The sequence below is a fragment of the Lytechinus pictus genome, chromosome 14 (genome assembly GCF_037042905.1).
Source record: "Lytechinus pictus isolate F3 Inbred chromosome 14, Lp3.0, whole genome shotgun sequence".
In the NCBI taxonomy this organism is placed as follows: domain Eukaryota; kingdom Metazoa; phylum Echinodermata; class Echinoidea; order Temnopleuroida; family Toxopneustidae; genus Lytechinus; species Lytechinus pictus.
The window spans coordinates 6,326,274-6,349,243 of NC_087258.1; the positions used below are offsets into that span (position 1 = coordinate 6,326,274).

Genomic DNA, 22,970 nt, shown 5'->3' on the forward strand with positions numbered 1-22,970 from the left:
ATTCAGTTTATTAATTTTACCTCTGGGGGAGACAGAAGTAAAAACAGTCATATCTCAGTGAGAGGTAAAGGTTTTGTATGCAGTCCTACTGAGCTCACAGAATTATGAAGTAGCGCTTTTGGTGCAACATGATATTTGCAAGTTATTTTGCAAACGTGATATCACAATGCTTTTTTAGTAAGAATGTTCAGGTCTTGGTTTAATAAATTCAAATGCTAATTATTGGACTGAAAAAAAAAAGTTAAATTTCTAGGCAGACTAAGAAATTCCACTTATTCAAAGTTTTGAATCGAATACTAGCCCAGGCAGATGAAGAAAAAAAACAATATAAGAATTAATAAAAGCCTGCACAGTAATTCAAATAAATAAAAGTTTATTTTCATGTGGTAGAGATATTGTTTATACAATTGATTAAAAATTTCTGCTATATCAGAACGAAATACACATTGGAATGAAAACGAATCACAATATGAATATAAATATATATTTACATGAATACAAATACTCTGGGTGTCATTTGCTTTATGTTTGCATTCTATTGCTCTTTTTATGTGCTCTCTCACATTTCTTATTTCTGTAAAGTAATTTTTAACAAACTTCTTTTCCACTGTTACCAACAAAAGTCGAAGAAAATTTGGTATGGGTGTAAGTGTTAATATGTGAAAGAGCAAGAAGTTCAACAATGTGAATTTAAGTACAGTGTTTACTGCTGGTGTCTTAGTAAGACAGTGTTGATATTCATGTGGTTTTAAGGTTAGTGTTGGAAGTTGATTTTGTTCTTAGAGCAAGTATTCCTATTAAAGTTGTAAAAGCAAAAAGCTCTAAATTGTCTGATGTTAAGTTCAGTGTTGACACCTGGTTTTGATGTTGCAGTTTTACATCGGTCACAATCACTGAAGTTTTAACAAGTGTTGCAACTAATGTCACTCGGTGCAGCTTGGTGTTAAGCTACAGTATCACCGATGTCATTGGTATCATTATTATACACCATTGTTTGGTGTCGAAAGCTAGGTTAGACAGCCTTGTTCATGCTTGCAATAATAACACCATCACCAAACTTCAAATTTTCCCTCCTCCCTCCCAATCAAGGTGATATATAATAAATATTAAGTACAAGAATATTAAATAATTAAAGCATGTCTAAAGCTTTGGTAATGGGTCAAGAACGTTAGTTATACTTGATTATTATCTAACATTTCAATCTCACAAACATGTAGTGGCCATTTAATTTTTATTCAACCATTCAAATAGCAATTTGGAATTGTATTTTATCAATGGCCCTCTCTATGTAATGTTTTTATTTTTCTTTCAAAATGGCCCCTTTAGCATTTACCTTACAAATTTAGTAATTAGGATATAGGAATGCTACATACAGTGATTACATCCTGAAAACTATCTGCACATTCCAAACTTAATATGCAGATATATCATTTTGATCGGGCACTTAAAATGAATTTTCAAGTAAATTGCAAATTTTATCTAATAAAACACATTTTCATTTCATATCGTTCGCATGGTAACTGTTATAGGGCATATAGTATATATTCAAATAATCTAGCAATCAACTGGATGAACGATATTCACTTGAGGGGGGGGGGGTTACCGAAACTAACGATAGGCTTTAACATCAATAATATCCTATGCTAGGTGATTGACACCTGTTTCGAGAAATCTTTCCAGCGTTAAACCACGATTAGAATGGATAAAGTTGAAGGTGTTTCTCAGTAGCCACTAGCCATGAATCCTTGTTCTTTCTTGCTGGGTAATTCATCCAACGCCTGACTGAAGTCTGCAATGTGGCCAATCATCTCTGAGTCCTCTTCACCCGATGACTTCATCAACGTTTGGCATTTCTCTGTGAGGTCTCTCGCCTGTGGACGATGAAAGAGATAAGTCAAGGCTTTAAATGTTTGAAATCTCTTTGTATGAGCAAGTCAAAGATTATACTGGTTTACTTCTCGTGGAGTAAGTTCTAAATTTTCTGTGACCTCTGACACTCTATAAACTAATTGGGCCCTGTTTCATAAATGTTACTACAGGTAACTTTGCCAAAGTCTAATCTTCTGGTACCACCGAAAATCTGTTTGATTTAGGAGAAATTTTACTTTGAAGAGGTCCATAACACGTGTTTTACAGAATCGGGGTAGCATTTCATAAAAGGAATGTACCAGTATTGATATATATATATATGTATTACTTTATTGTGTAGAAATGGTGTGCAGTTTTAATAATTACACCTACAAATATTCTCACCTTTGAGTATTCTTCCAGTAAAAAGTACAGCATCCCGAGGGCATGGCAAACCAGCGCCACGGTGACCGGATCTTGTGGATTGGACTGCTCTCTTATGTCATGAATGGAATGTAAGACTTGCTTGGCTTCTGCTTCTTGTGCTTCATCTAAAGATTCAAATTACATGTAGGGGTGCGCTTATAATCAAATTTCTTATAACTGTTATCGTACATTAATACATTAAAACAAAACATGGTTATTTCAGGAGAGCATTCAATTGCACAATTATCCCCTCTTTTTAACCCCATCCACCATGCATTGCAGATCAGTGGTATTTTTAAATTGATCCTCAAAGTTCTTACTTCTCAAATCACAAGCAAGAATCATGAATGAAATGGCGGACACAAAACGCAGTGATTATCGGAGAGTATTCAATTGCACTGTAATCCCCTCTTTTTCCAAGTCAAAGCACCAAATGTCAATAGGACTCTGGTAAATGAGAAATGTTCTTTTCTTTTCACATAAAATAGGGACTGAACTTATTTAATAAGGACAGTCCAAAAATGCTAAAAGTACCAAGAAACAACAGCCTTACCTAAGGACTCTGGTTTTGCTTTCTTCAGCTCTACCGCCACGGCTCCTACCCCCGCTGGCGTCTCCGCCCGATGGGTGCGTGCCCTCACCAATCTCAGTAAATGGGTGTGCCAGATGTCTGTCACCCTGCCATAGAGGGAGTCTGCGACGTCCATGTGATTTTGACGGAAGAAAACGTTGGCCATGTGGAAGTAGCCGCCCGAGGTTCCGATGTTGTCTGTACCATACTGCTCGGAAGCATTGAAGATCTGTAGACAAATAGAATTCAAATGTATTATCAGTCTTTACCATTCGTCTCGGGTCGTTTCAAGTTAAAAGTTATTTGGTAACATTACAGGAATAAGCGGCATCAGGCAGGGATCCAGCCAGATTGAAAAATGATAAACAGATATTTTCATGAGGGGAACAAGGGAAGCATTTCATGGATATTTTCAATGACAATGTTGCTCTCAGACAATCAGATGCAAGGTTTTCATTAGTGTAAGTGAGTTGTCTTTGAAAATCACTCACAATTTGTTTAATTGATAATTCCCCAGTAATGGTCTATGTAAGTGTATGATAATTTAGTGGCTACTTGCACAAACTTAAATTAAACTTTAATAAAACTTCACATGTCTAACTTCTTCGATTACCCACATAATCAAAACATGATTCTACAGGATGTCTGTGAACTTGGGCGTTCGGACAGATATGACAGTAAAAAAGGACCCTTTCTATCATATTTCACTCCGATGCTTCATAAAATTTCGATTTTGTCTCGATCATGCCATTCTCTTTTTTTATGGAATAACCCCATATTCCCTAATGCCATCCATTCACTTTCTACTAGGATTGCCTACAAAGAGTTACGATTGATCGGATTAATCTAACTCTTTGTAAGACGGGGCCCTGGTCTCTTCTTGTGTATTCTAATGGGCACCAGTGTCCTATTTCACAAAGAGATGCAATCAATCACAATTTATAACAAGGCAAACGCCAAGCGTTGTCTCGCCTGCATATTGCAGTCATGAAGAGACTGCATGTCAAAACTACATGTATGCTATATGACTTAGATGGACCTCTGTTACGAGTTTGGCGATCCCACCTCGAAGCTATAGAAAGTTATTGTGTGTACAACACAGCAGTGCCAGTCATGGAAAGTTCATTGTCCTTTGACCTTAATCAAATTCAACTCACATTCGAACTTGACCTGCACCTTCAAGAGATGGACCTCTTGTTTGAATTTGGCAATCCTACCTCGAAGATATAAAAAGTTATTATGTGTACAACAAAGCACAGTGCCAGTCATGGAAAGTTCATTGACCTTTGACCTTAATCAAGTTCAACTCACATTTGAACTTGACCTGCACCTTCAAAAGATGCACCTCTTGTATGAATTTGGCAATCCTAACTCGAAGATATAGAAAGTTATTGTGTGTACAGCACAGCACAGTGCCAGTCATGGAAAGTTCATTGACCTTTGACCTTATTCAAATTCGACTCATATTCGAACTTGACCTGTGCCTTCAGGAAATGGACCTCTGGTATGAATTTGGTGATCCCACCTCGAAGATATAGAAAGTTATTATGTGTACAACACAGCACAGTGCCAGTCATGGAAAGTTCATTGACCTTTGACCTTATTCAAATTCGATTCATATTCGAACTTGACCTGTGCCTTCAGGAGATGGACCTCTGGTATGAATTTGGTGATCCCACCTCGAAGATATAGAAAGTTATTATGTGTACAACACAGCACAGTGCCAGTCATGAAAAGTTCATTGACCTTTGACCTTATTCAAATTCGACTCATATTCGAACTTGACCTGTGCCTTCAGGAGATGGACCTCTAGTATGAATTTGGTGATCCCACCTCGAAGATATAGAAAGTTATAATGTGTACAACACAGCACAGTGCCAGTCATGGAAAGTTCATTGACCTTTGACCTTATTCAAATTCGACTCATATTCGAACTTGACCTGTGCCTTCAGGAGATGGACCTCTGGTATGAATTTGGTGATCCCACCTCGAAGATATAGAAAGTTATTATGTGTACAACACAGCACAGTGCCAGTCATGAAAAGTTCATTGACCTTTGACCTTATTCAAATTCGACTCATATTCGAACTTGACCTGTGCCTTCAGGAGATGGACCTCTGGTATGAATTTGGTGATCCCACCTCGAAGATATAGAAAGTTATTGTGTGTACAACACAGCACAGTGCCAGTCATGGAAAGTTCATTGACCTTTGACCTTATTCAAATTCGACTCATATTCGAACTTGACCTGTGCCTTCAGGAAATGGACCTCTGGTATGAATTTGGTGATCCCACCTCGAAGATATAGAAAGTTATTATGTGTACAACACAGCACAGTGCCAGTCATGGAAAGTTCATTGACCTTTGACCTTATTCCAATTTGACTCATATTCGAACTTGACCTGTGCCTTCAGGAGATGGACCTCTGGTATGAATTTGGTGATCCCACCTCGAAGCTATAGAAAGTTATTGGGTGTACAAAGTTATTATGTGTACAACACAGCACAGTGCCAGTGGCAGTCATGGAAAGTTCATTGACCTTTGACCTTATTCCAATTTGACTCATATTCGAACTTGACCTGTGCCTTCAGGAGATGGACCTCTGGTATGAATTTGGTGATCCCACCTCGAAGCTATAGAAAGTTATTGGGTGTACAACACAATTGTTGACAACGACGCCGGAAATAGTGATACCTATGTCTCGCTCCGCTACGCAGGCGAGACAAAAATCCAACGCAACTTGATTTTCAACCAATCAAATTAAGGACTTGCGCTTGATTTGTGTGTGAGTGTGGTTACATTCAAATGCATCTCTTTCAGCAACAGGCCTCAGGGGGACTAATTTACTGTCAGTGAGGTGCATTTAGCCGTCTTTGACTTCGTATTTCACTGTCAAATCTGCTTCATTAGATGTTGCTTAATTCCTGCTAATAGGCATCTTAATCCCTTATTAATTGCCTATACATGTAGAGGATTAGAAAATGGTTCTAATGAGAGAAAGAATTAGAGGGGCAAACTATTGTTGACACACAACAGCGTGTTTCTATTATTCTTTGTCTATTTGGATCCCCTGAATACTCTGACAGAAGGGGATCTTTCTTTGTTCTCTTTTTGTACTCAAAAGCCACCCTGCCTCAGCTTCACAAAGACTTTGTATTCATTGTTGGACCAAGGATTGTGGTGAACCAAATAGTGATTTTAACTGACAAATCTGCTCTAAGCAAATCAGATACAAGGAATTAGGTAGCTTATAAATATGAATAGTCGGTGAATATCATGACTTGTTCAATGAAATACTCGCATGTTTTTTTATTCAAAAGGCGTTTTTTTTCTTAGATACATGACCCACAACACATGTCAATGTGCCAAGCTCTTGGAATGACTACAACAAGATTCGGGCCAGACAAAGTCAATAATTTTTTTTCTTTCTTTCTTTCTTTGCCTCTATTAGAGGATCTATTAACATTTATATCAAATGATTCAATTACTTGATTAAATGATCAATAATAATGGGGGATGTTTAGTCTACACAGGGGAATTTCTCTCAGAATACGTAGTAAATTCACAGTACCATCATGCAATAATGAGTTTTAATTTTGGGCAGTGCATGTGAGTGTTATTGGGAATTTCAGTTGATTTACAAAGTACCATTATCATCACAATTATTATCATAAATGATTTAATGATAAGAAAAAATAAACAAAATAATCAGATATGAGAATATAATGAATGAACACATGTAAAAGGAATGACAAGAGAAGCAGGGTGAAAGTCAAATGACAAAGCTGATACTCAATAAATAAAGCAAATAACTGAACTTTAAGGAAACCAAATGTCAAAATAACAGTCCCATGACACCAAAACCTTTCAATATAAAACAGTCATCTTACATCATCAGCCAGGTTCCGAAGCGCTTCTTCATAGTTGCCCTCCGCTGCGTAGAGCAGTCCCCAGTTCCTGTAGAGTTTAGACTTGATGGCGTGACTAGCATCGGGTGTCTTCACAACAGTCCATTGAGCCTGGGCAAGGTATTCCTCTGCCTGCGTTAGCTTGTGAAGACCTGCATCATGGCACACACAAAAATTATATGTACTAGCGTAGTAAATGGGAAGCTGGTAGGAAGATTCCTTTATTGCTGGAGCACCTGATCAGGAAGCCACGCTTGAGCTGGAGCTTAGAAAAGTTTCTATTAAGCTCTCCATAAACAGAGCTGCCAAGTAGTACGATTTTTCCGTATTTAGTACGTTTTTGCAACCAAAATACGGCAGTACGTTTTTTCTTTAAAAAATACTTTTTTTTGTATTTAAAAAAGAAAATCTTTTTTTTTTTTTTTTTTTTTTTTTTACAAAATCGAAATTTATTGAGAAAAATCATCTCTATATGTCTCTATTTCATGAAACGTACACAAATATGGTTATTAGATCAATGTAATTTCAGGTAACTTGGTTTTTTTTTCAATCATTTTGTAAAAACCAGGGTGAGATATACACAAGTTTCAATGTTTTTTTTTTTCATCTGCAAGAGCAGTGCACATTTTAGCTTGCATGCAGCTTGAGCGCCGTGATGGGCGAGTGCGCCAAGCATTTTATTATGAAATACACTTTTTTGGGGAAAAATACAAAATATTTATCTCACACGGTAAAAATACTGATTTTTTTGTCAAAATACTGATTTTGGGAGATAAGAATACTGAAAATGCAAAATACAACTTGGCAGCTCTGCATAAATGTTGCAATGTTGTAATATTATTATTAGTGTTATAATTATTATTCATCATCACCTTAGTTATCATAACAACATAACTATTATGAATTATTTTATTATTATTTTTATTGTTATCATTAATATCATTATTATTATTATTATTATTATCATTATTATTATTATTTTCATTATTTTTATTATCATTATTTCATCATTACTATCATCATCAAGATCATCATCATTATCAAAATCAACATCATTTGAAGCTTTACTTGATCCCTATTCTATGGACTTAGATTACCGGTAGCTTAAGTTTGAAATTCCATAACCTGGCGAAATAGGACTTACCAATGCTTGCTTCAGCCAAGATGAGATAGGAAGGAACCAATTCTATGCTATCAAGCCCGTGCACATCAATGCTAAACCTGAGAGACTGCATCGCTGCGGGGACCGCCTGCTCATGTTTTCCTTCAAAGAGTAGTTTCTGACCCGTTGTCCGTGTCAGCTCTATCATGTGTTCCTGGATAGGTGGAGTTAAGGTCCAGATTGACACTTAATGACAATTTAGTCAAGTAGTGAACATTCTCTCAGGTCAAAAAGGGGGATTTAGGCCCCATAAAAGTTTTGAGGTATTGTGGATTAATGGATACAAGAAGGAAGAAATTTCTTCAAGGGGGGATATCAATTTAAAGGTCTTGCATAACTTACATACAACTTTTTGAAACATCACCCAGAAATTATCACATTTTTTCCGGACACACACAGATGCTTTAAATGCTGCTAGAAAGGGACCAAAAAAATATCTCTGTAATAACACACAAAAGACGGACACACTCCCTATATACAACTGTGGCCATCTGTCAGTGAAACTTTGCCTGTAACCAGGGACATCAGGGGAGCAATTCATGAAAGTTGACATTTTATCTGACAAGTCCTACTTTATTCAACTTTTACAACAGTAACAGTGCTTCTCGGCCAATCAATATAAAGTAAAGTTCTCAGATCCTACAAATGTTGTTAAAAAAATGTTGATGAAACACTCCCCAAGAGGGCATACAAATTTTGTCCTATATTTTCAAAAGTATTTTAGCACCATCTACATCCCATTTTGAGAGGCTCAGACGTCCCCCAGTCCGATAGTGTTTTGTCATACTTACACACACACACGTATCCACTTACCCTTCTCTCCAGCATCTCAACTTCTTGTTTCTTTCGCTGCTCCTCGGATGATAGGAAAGAAACCTGGGTGGTTCTGAGAGGGATCAGGAGCTGACAGATCTTCTCATGGATCCCAACCCAGTCAGCTTGCTGGTGCTCCACTGAACTATGAAGAATAGATGCAAAATACTAATAATACCGGAAACAATAAATATGTCCATTCATTTAGTGCAGTTACTATGTGCATATACTCGACTGCGCTTTGATACTTGGCATCATATTATTACCCCGGCCGCAGCTGAGCCACCCTCTGTGCTCAAGCGTCAAGGAATAAATCCTACCGGCTATCCATTCACCTCACCTGGATCGAGCGCAGCACAATGTTGGAAATTTCTTGCGGAAAAAAACACACCATGGCTGAGATTAAAACCAACATCTTTATGATTGAAAGACGAGAGTCGTAACCACTAGACCACGAAGTCCCAAATAATTAATGTTATAAGGAATAATAAAGCAGGATAGGAAATACTCAAGAGCAAAAGGTGATTTCGCCATCGGCATAGCCCAAATCGCCACCAATATTTCCAAAAAGGGGTGCTTTCTGGTGACCATCATTTCTAGAGTAACCAAGACCTAACACCAAAAAATATTCAGAAAAATTTAGAAACTGAATATTCTACATTACTTAGAATAGATATTTACATGTACATGTACCACATTACATCTAACTGATTGCTGCATAACAAAGTAAGACTCTGAAATGAAAGAAATAGCACCGAAAGTTCAGCAATAGCCTAAATTTGAAGAAAAAAAAACAGAATAAACAGACTGTAGCCCCTAAAAAATGAATTAATTTCCTGTCCTGGAATAACCTTATAAAATGTATGAGCCACTCATACAACACCAGACCTACATGTAGATCTACAAGTTAAATATAATATCCTTTTGCCACCAAACCACATAGAACAAACTTTCCTAGATTATGGAGATCTTCTTATTAACAAAGATGATCCTAAAAACTGAACGACAATCTAATTTGCGGGCCTGCTTTCTTGCATTAAACTAACCTGCCAAAGATTTGACATATTAAGCTTTTCTGCAATATTTTTGTTCTTAAATTTCTTTTCGCACAATTAAATTTGCATCAATGTTTGTTGAGTAAAACCCCCAAACATCAGACGGTTCCAAATATCGGACGAAAATGACTTCAACTCCCTCCCCACAACTACATGGATCAGCACTGGCGGGGGACTAAACCAAAAGCTTCGGTCTCTATTGGTTGTTCCGCTGAACTCTGTTGGCTCCACTCACCAATTACAGAGACCGAAGTTCTAACTCGATCTGTACAGGGACTCAATGGCCATATGTTTATGTATTAAGTTCGGATAAACCAGAAAAGTGGGAGTTGCGCGACAGTCACTGTTTTTGTCCTGTTAAGTTTATTTTTTCCCCGTTTTGGTGCATTTCAGGCCAAAACGGAATAATAATCTTTATTTTGGTCAAGTTCTTTTTATATATTTTTATGAAATAAAGACAAAAATCGATGAGCTCCGTCGGGAGGATTTTGCATTGTTTACCCCCTGATGGCGGCTGCATGATCGCAAGCCGTCTGTGTACGAGGAGAAATTTAAAAAAAAGTTTAAAAACTCCTCGAAACGGACGGCTGCCAGCTGTCTAGCGGGGGAAATGCATGCATGAGTTACATGGACATACCTGCTATTGAACTGCACACATAGTAGATCCAGGTTGCTGCTCAAAAAAAGTATTCCAGGGATTAAATACAGGGGTAAATTCCATTATTTTGACCAAAGATTCTTATGACCCTAATTATGTACTCCAAAAGATCGATGACCAAAATCTTGTAAGGGGGAATTGATTTCTGCCGGAATATTGCCGCCGAGATCGCACGTATTCGATCTATCGCAAAAAAATCTGCAATGGCCACCGTGGAGGTTCCCCATGCCCCACAGCGGGAAATTCGATACCCTTCCAAAATATGGCGCTCTCCCAGTAGGCACTTCAGGTGAAAATTAGGAAAGGTTGTTCCAGCATGTTTGATATGCTCACAATGAGGCTCAATATCTACGATCCACAAAACTGTTTGAATTTTCAAATTCCGATATCTAGAAGTGGAGTTATTGTCATCTTTGTGATACAAAAACAGGGCTTTTTGTGGACAAAAGACAATTGCGAAATCTTATTATTCTCTTTGTTTTGGGGAATTGTACAAGCTTTTTATTTAAATCTTAAAGTACTCAGATTTATTTGGCATATTGGCATATGATTTCTTTGGTTCAAGGGCAACTACCCCTGGACAATTACCCCCCACCCTCCCCCCCCCCCCCCCTGGACAACTACACTGTACCCCTATCCAAAAATCTACACCTAACCCTATTTCAGGGGTAATTTTCCTGTGGCATGTTTGTGCACAGGGTAAACATGACTTGATATGGATTTTTTTTTGCTTGAACATTAGAAATTAAATTTTCAATGAATAAATCGAAATCAAAGAAAGAGAATTAAAATAATAATCTTAAGATTTTTAGGAAAAAATATTAAGACAGATTGATTTCAATTGTCTATTATCTCATTATTGTTATTGTGGTCTCAATAATATTGTTAATATTGTAGAGCTGTAGTGTGAACAGGGTTTTATAGATGTGTTCTTCATTATTCTTGATCATCCTATCTTCTTCAGACGATGGACTGAACTACAGAATAGCTGATATTCACAACAAAAAATATCAGAAGGTAGTCCATCATAATCGTCTCAAGTTATGGAGATCCAAAGTTCCACAATCAAAGACAGTATCAGACAAACAGCCTAACCAAAGTCATCCTATCAACCCTCCTTCAAACACTCAACCACAGTTTGAACCTTCCTACGTCGAATGGTCAACTGACCATCCCCAACAGCAGGCAGATACTGACCAACCTTCATGGTCAGGGCAGTCTGTCCCAGCACAAGAAGTTCACCCACGATCTCTTCCTTCATCTTCTGATCAACCTTCATGGTCAGAATCAACAGTTGGTCTTCCTTCATCTTCTGATCAACCATCATGGTCAGATAAGTCTACATCAGGTCCCAATGATCACTTATCATGGTCAGAGGAACCTATCCAGCCGAGACCAGATACCCTGCATCCTCCAGACATGACTGATCACCAGCCACGGTCAGGAAAGTCAAAAACCAATCCAGGCTCTGAATCTCACTCAAAAACTAATCCAGGCTCTGTAACTAATTCGAAAACCAATCTCAGGTCTTCATCAAACCAAAGACAAGTAGCTGACCCCCCGTCAGTTAACACCAATCCAGGATCTACACTACAACAAAGAAGAATAGCTGACCCCCGTCAGCTAACAACGACCCAAACCCAGTCCAACCACCAGGCCCAGGTTCAGCTGATGTCCAACACTCCAACGCCCACGATAAGCTCCTTGATAAAACTCAACCAAAAGATGATACTGTTACCATCTCGCGTTACGGAAGAAGAATTGTTAGACCAGAACGCTTTCGTAATTCACAGAAATGATAAACTTTGATATTTGATTAATTCATCATTGCACATGACATCGACTTATGATAACCGATAATTGAAAGACTGAATATGAAAGACTGAACTTTATCGTCGACATCCTCTTTCCGAGATGAACCAGAAATCAAGGACATTCTAAATATTTCGTGTAAAGAGAAGAAATTAACCTTTTCCATATATTTATTGACTACATATATGGCCAACTTAGTTAATCAGCTTCATCGGCGTATTTTTCATCAAAATGATATATTCGGGACTCTCATCAAATATTGATTATAAAGACTTTTTCATTGATAATGTAAACAGACATCTGAAGCAAATTATTTCAATGTGCCATTAGGTCTTTTATGCATTAATTAGTGAAATTTTGTATAGTTTCATGTTACATTTGAATATCGCACGTCGTATACATGTTTATTCCCTTCATGATTGATGCCATTTTACACATATTTCAATCTATTACAGGAATATACAAAATTCTGATTTCACATTATGATTATGCCAGAAGCATTAATATTTCCTGTAAATCGCTGTTTTGCTTGAACTTTTAAATTTTGATTGGCAGTTTTCTTCATAAAATTGTAAATTGTCAAATGTGTATTCAATTTTGCAGGAAAAAAAATTAATTTGGAAATTGTGTGAATTGTGCAGAACGAAAGCTAAAAAAGGTTCAGAGAAAAAGTTATTTCTATCCAAGAGAAAAAGTTATTTCTTTTGTATTTTAGAATATATATGATCCAATTTTGAAATCATTTGATTCTTGGGTCATATGTGATAGAAAATTATCCATATTTTTTTATGTATAAAAGAATTTGATGTTGGACAGTTTTGGTTCTAAACCTTGTAAAAATAATATTCAAAGAAGAGTTTATAAAGTTTTGTTTTTACAAAATAAGGTCGCATTTTATTAGTAAAATGAAAAGTTTGCAATGTACATATTTTTTTCCAAAGGTAAACTCCAATACATTTTGAATGACATACTAGATTTGTCAGTTGAATTGTGAAAAGTTCAATTTAGGTGATATTTAATTAGAAAAAAAAGTATTGAGATAAAAATGTCATTTTTAAGGGAAATTTGAAGAATTTTGCTTTCCCCACAAAAAATACTTTGCTTGGATAATAATTTGACAATGCTAGATAATTATTGTATTAAAAAAAATGTATATTTAGTCTTTTTATCTAAAAAAAGTTTTCAAAGTTTTGGTCAAATTGATTATGACTTCGACAAATTGATGTAATTTGTTTTTCTCTGATCATAGAATTTATAGAATTTGAAAGATACTCTTTTATGATGAAACAGTTATTTTAACATGTTGATTAATTGATCGTCACTTCTTTGATCAAGGGATATAAAACTTTCATTGCAGAATTGATTTGTATATAAAAAAATACATATATATTTTTTTTAAACTTCAAACGTTATATTTCGAAGTCACTATGATTGATATGAAATATAAACTTGATATGTACTTTATTCAGATATCATAATATCATGAATATCATAGTTGAAAACATACATTTTTATGTTGTCAAATATTTTTTTTCCTCATACATGAAGATTACTGCAATTTTAAAATGAGGACATTTTATTTGTAAGAGGAGATATTGTTTGTCGAGCTGAAGTGTGAACAGGGTTTTATAGATGTGTTCTTCATTATTCTTGATCATCCTCTCTTCTCTTGTTAGTCGTCAAAATTCCATCTTTTCTTCCATCACCTTCTTTACATTCCTTTCAACATACCAGATTCACTCTTCCATTCCTTTCTTTTGTTCATGCTCATGTTCACTCATACTTGACTCTTGCTAAATTCTTATTCTCTGATTGGTTCTCTCCCTCTGACTGAGGTTCATTAATATTCATTAGCAGCTATTCATTTGCCATGTATATTCATGTATTTCTTTTATTTGCTATCTTTGATATTTGAATATTCATTATTTACCTTTGTTATATATAAATCATGCATGTTAATATTTTATGCCAAATAAACCCCTGAGGTTTAAAGTTATTCAGCCCAGTTCATCACAGGCAATCATTGAGTGAGGTTGTCTCATGTCTCTGTAAGTTTTTAGAACCACGCCCTTTACCGCTCTGGCCACTCTACAATATTATTATTGTCTCATCATCGTTTCATTATTGTTGTCCAAATTTTTATTATAATTATAATCAAAATTATTATTATTATCATAATAATAATTATTTTTGTTTCATCAATATTATTGTCTGAATAATTATTACAATTAGAATTACTGTCATTATAATTATAATTGTTATCATTATAATTAGATCATAATAATAATTATTATTGAAATAATACTTATTATTGTCTCAATAATTATAAGGCCTTTAATTATTATTACTATAATTATGATTATTTTTATAATTATAATTATAATAATTTTTATAATAATTATTATTGATTTCTTATTAATATCACTGTCTCAGTAATTATTACAATTATAATTACTTTCATTATAATTGTTATCACTATAATTATTTTATAATAATAATTATTATTGTAATAAAAGTTATTGTCTCAATAATTATAAGGCCTATAATTATGATTACTATAATTATAATTATTTCTGTAATTATAATTATTACAATTATAATTATTTTATAATAATTATTATTGATGTCTCATTAACATCATTGTCTCAATAATTATTACAATTATAATTACTAGTTTTATAATTATAATTGTTATCATTATAATCACTTTATAATAATAATAATTATTGTCTCAATATTTATTGTCTCATTATTAATGTCTCATCATCACTATTGCCTCATTATTGTTATTTCATATCTTCAAAATAATAATTAACACCATAACAAAGGTCCATGATCAGATATCAAATTCATGAAACATATCTCATACATGTAAACATATTTCTAAATTAAATTCATAAATTCATTCAATAATACGACTTCCATTAACAATACCATATTCTAGACATTCAGACGCATTCTATCAAACAAAATTCTTGAAGTTTACTTGCAGTTTTGCTCTTAATACTTATTTCGCACGAATTCTACATAATTATTTTCAAAATAACAATTTAAATTTCATAATTGACAGAGCTCAAATCGTAATTTAAAAAATATACAACGGCTGAAACATACTGTGTCTGAATACCGAGACATACTGTGTCGAGCTCATCGCAGCGGGGATGACGTCACTCACAGCTGTTCGTATACGCTCAAAACAACCCTGCTCGATCGGCCGAGTCAGATTCACAAACACCTCACAACACTCAAAATTGAAGTTCATTTCCGCTGGCTCTTTACGAACCAAATTCAATTCAACTTTCACATAATGTTCTCAAATATTCAATTTTATTACTTAACGAGATTCGATAAGATCCGATGATTACGAGAAGGCGATTTCAAGCAAAGAAAAATTAATACCTTAATATTAGGTCATCCCACTATGGTAAGTGAAACTCCGTGTTGTTTATTATCGATATTTGGCGAAGGAGTACGAAGCAACCACGGGAATTTTTGACCAATCAAAATCAGCGGAATAAAGGAAGAAATAGACCAAAAGCCTCGGTCTCTGTTATGTTGGTTGTTCAGCTGAACTCCGTTGGCTTCACTCACCAAATACAGAGACCGAAGTTCTAGCGCGATCTATACAAGGGACTCAATGGCCATATGTTTATGTGTATTAAGTTCGGATAAAACAGGGCAGTGAAGTTGCGTGACAGCCGAGGTAAGTCCCTGTTTTTGTTCCTTTTAACTTGATTTTCCCGTTTTTTGGCAATTAATGCCAAGAGGGAATAATGATTTATATTTCGGTCGCGTTAATTTTCAAAAGTTTGATTCATTAAAGACAAAAATTGAAGAGCCCCGACGGGGGGATTTTGCATTGTAAGTCCCCTAATGGTGGCTGCACGATAGCGAGCCGTCTGTGTATGAGGAGAAATTTAAAAAATAGGAAAATGTTAAAAAACTCCTCGAAACAGACGGCTGCCAGCTGTCTAAGGAAGAAACTGACTCTGTTTTATCGAGCAATTAAAAATGCAACTCCAGCACTCGGCCGAAGTGCCGAGCAGAGCGAACTGTGTGTGTCAGACATGCGCTCCCCATTCACTGCAATGCAAAAATCTACGTCCAGCGCTCTGTCCGCACGATCGCTCGCGTGAGTGAAGTGCCTACTCCCAGAAATAGGAACTGGATCCTATGTTTGGGAGAGTGTCATATTTGGAAGGGTGTCAAATTTCCCGCCGTGGGGAACCTCCACAGTGGCCATTGCAGATCCTGAGGACATATCGGGCGATTTAATTGGAAATGCGTGCTGTTGACACCCGCGCCCTCGTTTTCAAAACGAAGTAGCTCGCAGCTGAGCGAAGACGTCCAACATTTAGAATAGCGGCAAAAGAGGTCCGTTTGGTAAATAAATAATTATCATTTACCGATTTCTATATCAAAATTATTGATAGTATTAGTAATAATGAAAATTGTTATTTGCACAGCTGATATGTGTTATTTTCTCAACAATCAAGCAACTATTTTGGGGTTTTACAGCACGATTTAAATCACCAAAATTGATCACAGCCCACAATTGTACGTGCCCGATATTTAATTTGAAAACTGCATCCGAATTTCCGATATTTCGCAGAAACAAGCTTCTGCTGCTGGTAGATCCGAGTAACTCTGAGTAAGTAAATAATTTTCATTTAGAGCCTACCATATTTTTTTCAATAATTATGACATTTGTACTGCAGAAATACACATGATTTGTATTTGATTTGTTTTGGTCCAATTATGCTTGTGTCCGATAATTTATTTGGGCACACGTCTTTGGCCTAACTTGAGTCTAGCTGCACTGCTCAACAAACATGACAGTGGCAAAGTCGATGAATCATGAACATTCATGAAGATGTTGACTAACAAGTTAGGCCTACCTAACGTTTACGTTAGGCTCCTCCGATCTACCGCTAAGTTTTAAGTGGGGTTTCTGGAGCTGAACCGAGTTTATCATGCATCCAAACAGGAAATATAACATGTGGGACTGAGTTCAAGTGGAATAACATGAATAAGAAGAACAGCAGTCTACTTACCAATAATATGTCACTCTGCATCTTGTACATTGTATGAAAGCTGGCTTCTGACAAAGTTCACAGAGAAGTTTAACACCTTTTGGATTCGACAGTGGATTAAGCGTCATTTTGAAGATACTTTTATAATATTTTTAAACACGAAAAAAGAAGTTCGCAAAGCAATGTTTACAGATAAAATTAGCAAACCAATCTCAGCGTTCCGTTGCTAACCTAATAAAGTTGCCAATTTGAAGATAAACACGCTAATGGTTTCACTGATCTTTGCAGAATTGATCTAGATCTAACTTGTTTTCACATCTTGTGGGAATGTACGCCCTACCTACTATTTATTTACTTGTATAACACTAAATAATTACAATACGTGACAACAAATTATTAATAAGAAATAAAGTGTCATATGACATATAATTATCGGTGTCATTGGATTGGCTCTGCTCTAGAAAGGCAACGTCAATCTTTAATACTTGATTTTTTTAAAGCATGCAATATAAGCGCAGGGTCGCAGAAGGTTCTGAAAGTGGGGGGGGGGGGTGGCCGGGACGCGGGTGGGAGTGACCAACTGAACTGGAAATACGTATTTCCAGTTCAGTGGGGTGACCATGCATTAAATCACAATCATATGCCTTTTTTACGTTTTTGTTCTTTATTGAATAAAAAAAGAGTGAAGCCGTATAGGCCTAAACTGAAAGTGAAGAATGAGCATATAGGCGGCGATTATGGTGAGTTTTTTTTCTGCGCTTTTTTTTTGGGGGGGTGGGTTATTTTTTGACCACCTCCCCTCTTGACCGATCGCCGCCAAAATGGAAAGGCATACTTAAGTCTGACAACTGACTTGAACTACTTAAGGCCGGGCTTAATTTGGGGGTGTCAAAAAGCGAACCCGGCCCCCTTGAGATATCGACTGCCGATCGCGAGAACGCCGTATGTGAGATATACAAGGCTGTATCTGATGGTTAATTTTTCCAAAATAATTAAAAGGTTTTTTTTTTTTTTTACATTATGCCCATTATGCTAATGCGTAAATCATGCATGCATATACTTTTGCTCTAATTCACTATAAAAAAAAGCTACTAGAATGTTATTTGTGTAAATATTCTTTTCTAATTGCTAACAATTACAAATGAAAAAAATCCTGGTTTTGAAAATGAATTTCTGATGTGTTTTATTAATTTCTTATATCTTTGTTTTTCGACCTTTTACTTAAGTCGCCAAGTTAATTTGTATAGCAGAACCTTTTTAATCGAAGCATAATTATGCCTAAAGATCAATTAATTTCAGCTGATGAAAGTTAAAAAAAATTATATCTTTATGAATAAAAGAAATGTCAATTTACATTGACTTAATTTGTACTCAAAATTACGTTTTGGAGCATTAGGGTCTGACATGCAATGTCACGTAATTTTTCAAGCGCATACCCGGGCATCGTAAATTTGGTCTCAAAAGATGCGCAAGACTAAATTCAAAGTATAAAGTCGGCGAGCGGTCTGGTAAAAAAAAATCGCGGAGAGAAATGGTCGCGTAAAATATCGAGGGGGTTGAAATTTGAATATCAACCCCCTCCCCCGGCGATGTTAGGGTTAAAAACAATATCATTTCGTAGTTTATATTTTCTTTTAATTTTTTACGAGTCATAGGCGGATCCTGGGGGGCCAGGCCCCCCCCCCTATTGGCGGAGCAAAAAAAAAAGAAAAAAGAAAAAGGAGGAAAGAAAAAAAAAGAAGTGGGAAAAGAGAGGAGAAAAAATTAAAGGGGGGAAATTAAGAGGAGGAAGACGAGTGAATAAAATAAGGTGAGGTGAAGACTTGAAAAATACTAAAAAAATCTTGCCACTTTATAAATTTTTTGCTTCGCGCTCTCATTGTCTGTTCGATGAAATACATTTCTTACTCAATAAGCTGATATGGAGCTTAAAATAGTTTTGAAGTCAATGATACAAAATATATTTCAGCTCGGACATCGATCGAGCTTTCATTATTTGATTAACAACTTGAATTATAAAAAGTGCTCGGTAAAATCTCAATTTTAAGGTCTGAATATCAACATTTTCAGCTCGAGCGCTGCGCGCTCTCATTATTTGATTAGACATTACCTATATTCTCTTCGTGTATTCCATAAAGTTCTCAAAATATCCCTTTTAGGTCTGATTGCACGTATAAGCTAGCGCTGCACGCTCGCATTTCGATTGTCATACATATGCATATACATTTCTATTAATTATAATAAACTACTTAAATTCAATATTCATGACAGGATATCAAAACTTTCGGCTCGCGATTTGATAATTGTTAAAAATATATTAACCCATGCATCCTATTTATCATATTACAAAAGTGCTTTAAATATAAAGTTTTCAGGCCTTAATATCGTACTCTCATTAGGCATATTAGATTAATGAATAACATAAGAAAGAAAGAAAGAAAGAAAGAAAGAAAGAAAGAAAGAAAGAAAGAAAGAAAGAAAGAAAGAAAGAAAGAAAGAAAGAAAGAAAGAAAGAAAGAAAGAAAGAAAGAAAGAAAGAAAGAAAGAAAGAAAGAAAGAAAGAAAGAAAGAAAGAAAGAAAGAAAGAAAGAAAGAAAGAAAGAAAGAAAGAAAGAAAGAAAGAAAGAAAGAAAGAAAAAAGAAAGAAAAAAAACGGAAAAAAAGAAAAGAAATAATAAAAGAAGGAAAGGGAGGATCATAGGAATGAAGGAAGGGAGAAAGGAAAGAAAAAGTAAGGAAAAAAGAAAGAAAGAACAAATGATAGAATAAATAAAGGAAGAAATGAAAAGAGAGAAGGAAAAAGAAAGAAAGAGATACGAACAAACAGCGCGACCAAATGACTGAACCGACTTAAAAAAAAACAGATACTGTCATGACTGTCGTTCATTCGTGTAGCTTTAAAATGTTTCTAACTGTAGAGGGCGGCAGACAAAATATGCAATAAGCTGGCGAATGCATCAGCATGCGCCTCGCACCCACTGAACTAGAAATACGTATTTCTAGTTCAGTGCTCGCACCACGGCAGTATCAAACATCCTGTACAAAGTTCGGCTATAGCAAATCATGATATAGGCCTATGCATAGAAAATAGCGATATTGCTCTCGTTGGCATCCTGTTTGTTTGTTGTTTTTATTGTTATTTTTGGTTGAATAAGTACAATCGAAGGCATCAGAAGCAGTGAGGGGGGAGGGGAGTCTTTCGCCCTTCCCAAACCTTCAGACAATTATTGTTAGCGCTCAGTGATACTTTTTGTGTATATAGCGCATATAAATAACTGTTATTATTATTATTATCATTATCATTACTAAGTGGGAGGGGCAAAATTGATTTTTGCATCCCCGGCCCCCTTGGTAGCTTGGCAAGGACAAACATAACAACTATGTAAAACATTCAACTGAGTGGGCTGAGTGCCCTAAAACGCAAACTTCTAGCATGAAAACTACAAAAAATCTCAATTAAAGCTCGCTGCGCCCCCTCGACATGCCAATGACACCATTATGTCGACAACCAATAATAGGTTTCCAAAATGATATAGGCCAAGAGCTGAAATTCGTCTGGCTGAGCGTTTCATGAGAAGACATATATGTTGGACGTTTTATCCGACAATCCAAAAAATACCAAAATATTATTAACAGCTATCTCAGCCAATCAAAATCAAAGTGGTCAGATATGACAACTTGGCGGACAAAAATAATAAACGCTCCAAAGGTCAATATATCTTATTATAAAAACTCTGCGATTTTGTCATTGTCGTCGGCAAATGAGAGAGGGGTGGGATGGGTGGGGGTAAATTAGAATTAACATAATTATGTCTAGCTGTATGTTATATTAACAAATAAAATCCTTTTCATTCTATTTTTCAAATGTAATTTGATGGAATGTATGTTACATGAATATGGGGAGCAGTTTGTAAGTGACGTAATCTGGGCTCCGTAACACAAAGGTTTGCGATGAATTGCAAATATGAATGAACCGCACTGACCTCTGACTACAGTTGGGCTTCCTCTTACCCTTCCTCCGACCAAAACAGCGAAGTGCGAGCTGCAATTTTTGTATATATTGACCCCAAAAGGGCAATTTTAAGGACTCTTTATAGGAATTCATGAAGAGCATTCGTTTATCTCATCACAATCAACTAACGCAAGCGCAAAGCGGATGCTCCCCCTTTTGTTAGATTTAGACCTAAACACAGGAAAGTTTAGGAGCTTTTTGTAATAATGAACAGGATACGTCTCATTTATCAAATATATATTTTTTTATATTCAGGCCTGAAATTTTGATATTTCAAGGACTGTAGGAATTCAAGAAGAGCATAGTAAAATGCGAGCTGATTTTTTTTAATATTCAGTCCAGATAAAGGGACTGCTTCATAAACAGCATACACGTTCACCAATCACTAATGCGAACGCGAAGCGCGGACTGAACATTTTTCTTATATTTAGACTTTGAAAGGTGGCAATCATGAAAAAGATGCGTATAATGATTTTATGTAACTACAGTGCGTATAAAAAAGTTTGCACTTAGAATAATCCTATAAAATATTATATTTGTAATATATTGGAGCTTTTTTCCACATTTATACATTGATACAGATCTCCTTAAGCGAATGACGATATAACTGTCGAAAAATCTTTCCGCTTCCGTGAGCACCACTTACTTTTGAAAGGTTCGTAAAAATTAAACTTGGAAATAGCAGCCGACAAAAGTAGACGTTAATCATGAAGAGTAAATGGACTTTATCTAAGAAGATTGATTTGAAGTGATCTTTTACCTTTTAAACTTGTTTCCTTGCCCATAACACTTTCACGCGTCAATGCAACCACACCACACGCCGAGGCCATCGTGATGATATCTGCTTTACACGAAGCAGCGATTCACATGAAAATGGCTTAGGCTTGATTTTCTTCTTCTTTTTCTTCTTCTCATTTTGCATGTCATTATAAGTGAATAGGCTTGATTTTTTTTCTGTTAATCATTGTCATGCTTGGGAAAAGGGTGGAGAAATTACAAGTATTAAATGGAATATAAAATGTAAACCCACTTTAAATGATTTTTAAAAAATGCTGGGGATGTCTAAAACAAACTCCTGTTTACATTCAGTTATGTCCTCAGTTCCAGCTGGCACAAAAAAGATATAGGTTGTACTCCTTTGTACTACATGATTAAAATGAAGCAAAGTTGTCAAATCAGGGGCGGCGACCCGTGGGGGCACAGTGCCACCACTTTTTGAAGCAAGAAAGTGCCCCTCTCGAAAGTGTACTGTGCTCCTTTTTTCACCTGACGAGAACCCGTTTTAGGTGTTATCCCGGGGTGTTATTAAGTGCTCTTTCTCGTATAAGTGCCAATTTTTACCCCAAAATGCCACCTCTCAAACGTGTTCTATGCCCCTTTCTCCCTAGAAGGACCGGTTTTATGTGCTAACAACTTGTTACAAGTGCAATTTCTCGTCTCTGCCAATTTTTACACCAAAAAAATGCATCCTCACGAATGTGTTCTGTGCCCGACGGGTTTTATGACGATGTGAGTAAGTGCCCCCTTGCCTTCTTGTAAGTGCCCTTTCTCGTATCAATGCCCCTTTTTACCCGAGAAAATTGCCCTCACGAACATGATATGTGCCTCTTTCACCTGAGAAGGACCCGTTTTACGTGTTGACGAGTGCCCCTTTAAAACAAGAAAACAATAT

The 22,970-nt window shown here is 35.9% G+C and overlaps 1 protein-coding gene across 1 annotated transcript; it reads right to left on the reverse strand.

Annotated features, from left to right (window-relative positions):
- Positions 1 to 356: 356 nt before the first annotated feature.
- Positions 357 to 17,723, reverse strand: LOC129276717 (zinc finger MYND domain-containing protein 12-like). The gene is made up of 7 exons (XM_054913114.2): positions 17,308 to 17,723; positions 8,729 to 8,873; positions 7,898 to 8,069; positions 6,736 to 6,905; positions 2,828 to 3,074; positions 2,254 to 2,399; positions 357 to 1,871 (listed from the first exon to the last, which is right to left on the reverse strand). The coding sequence occupies exons 1-7, from the start codon at positions 17,412 to 17,414 to the stop codon at positions 1,722 to 1,724; spliced, it is 1,137 nt and encodes a 378-aa protein (XP_054769089.1). The 5' UTR covers positions 17,415 to 17,723; the 3' UTR covers positions 357 to 1,721.
- Between the last annotated feature and the right edge of the window lie 5,247 nt (positions 17,724 to 22,970).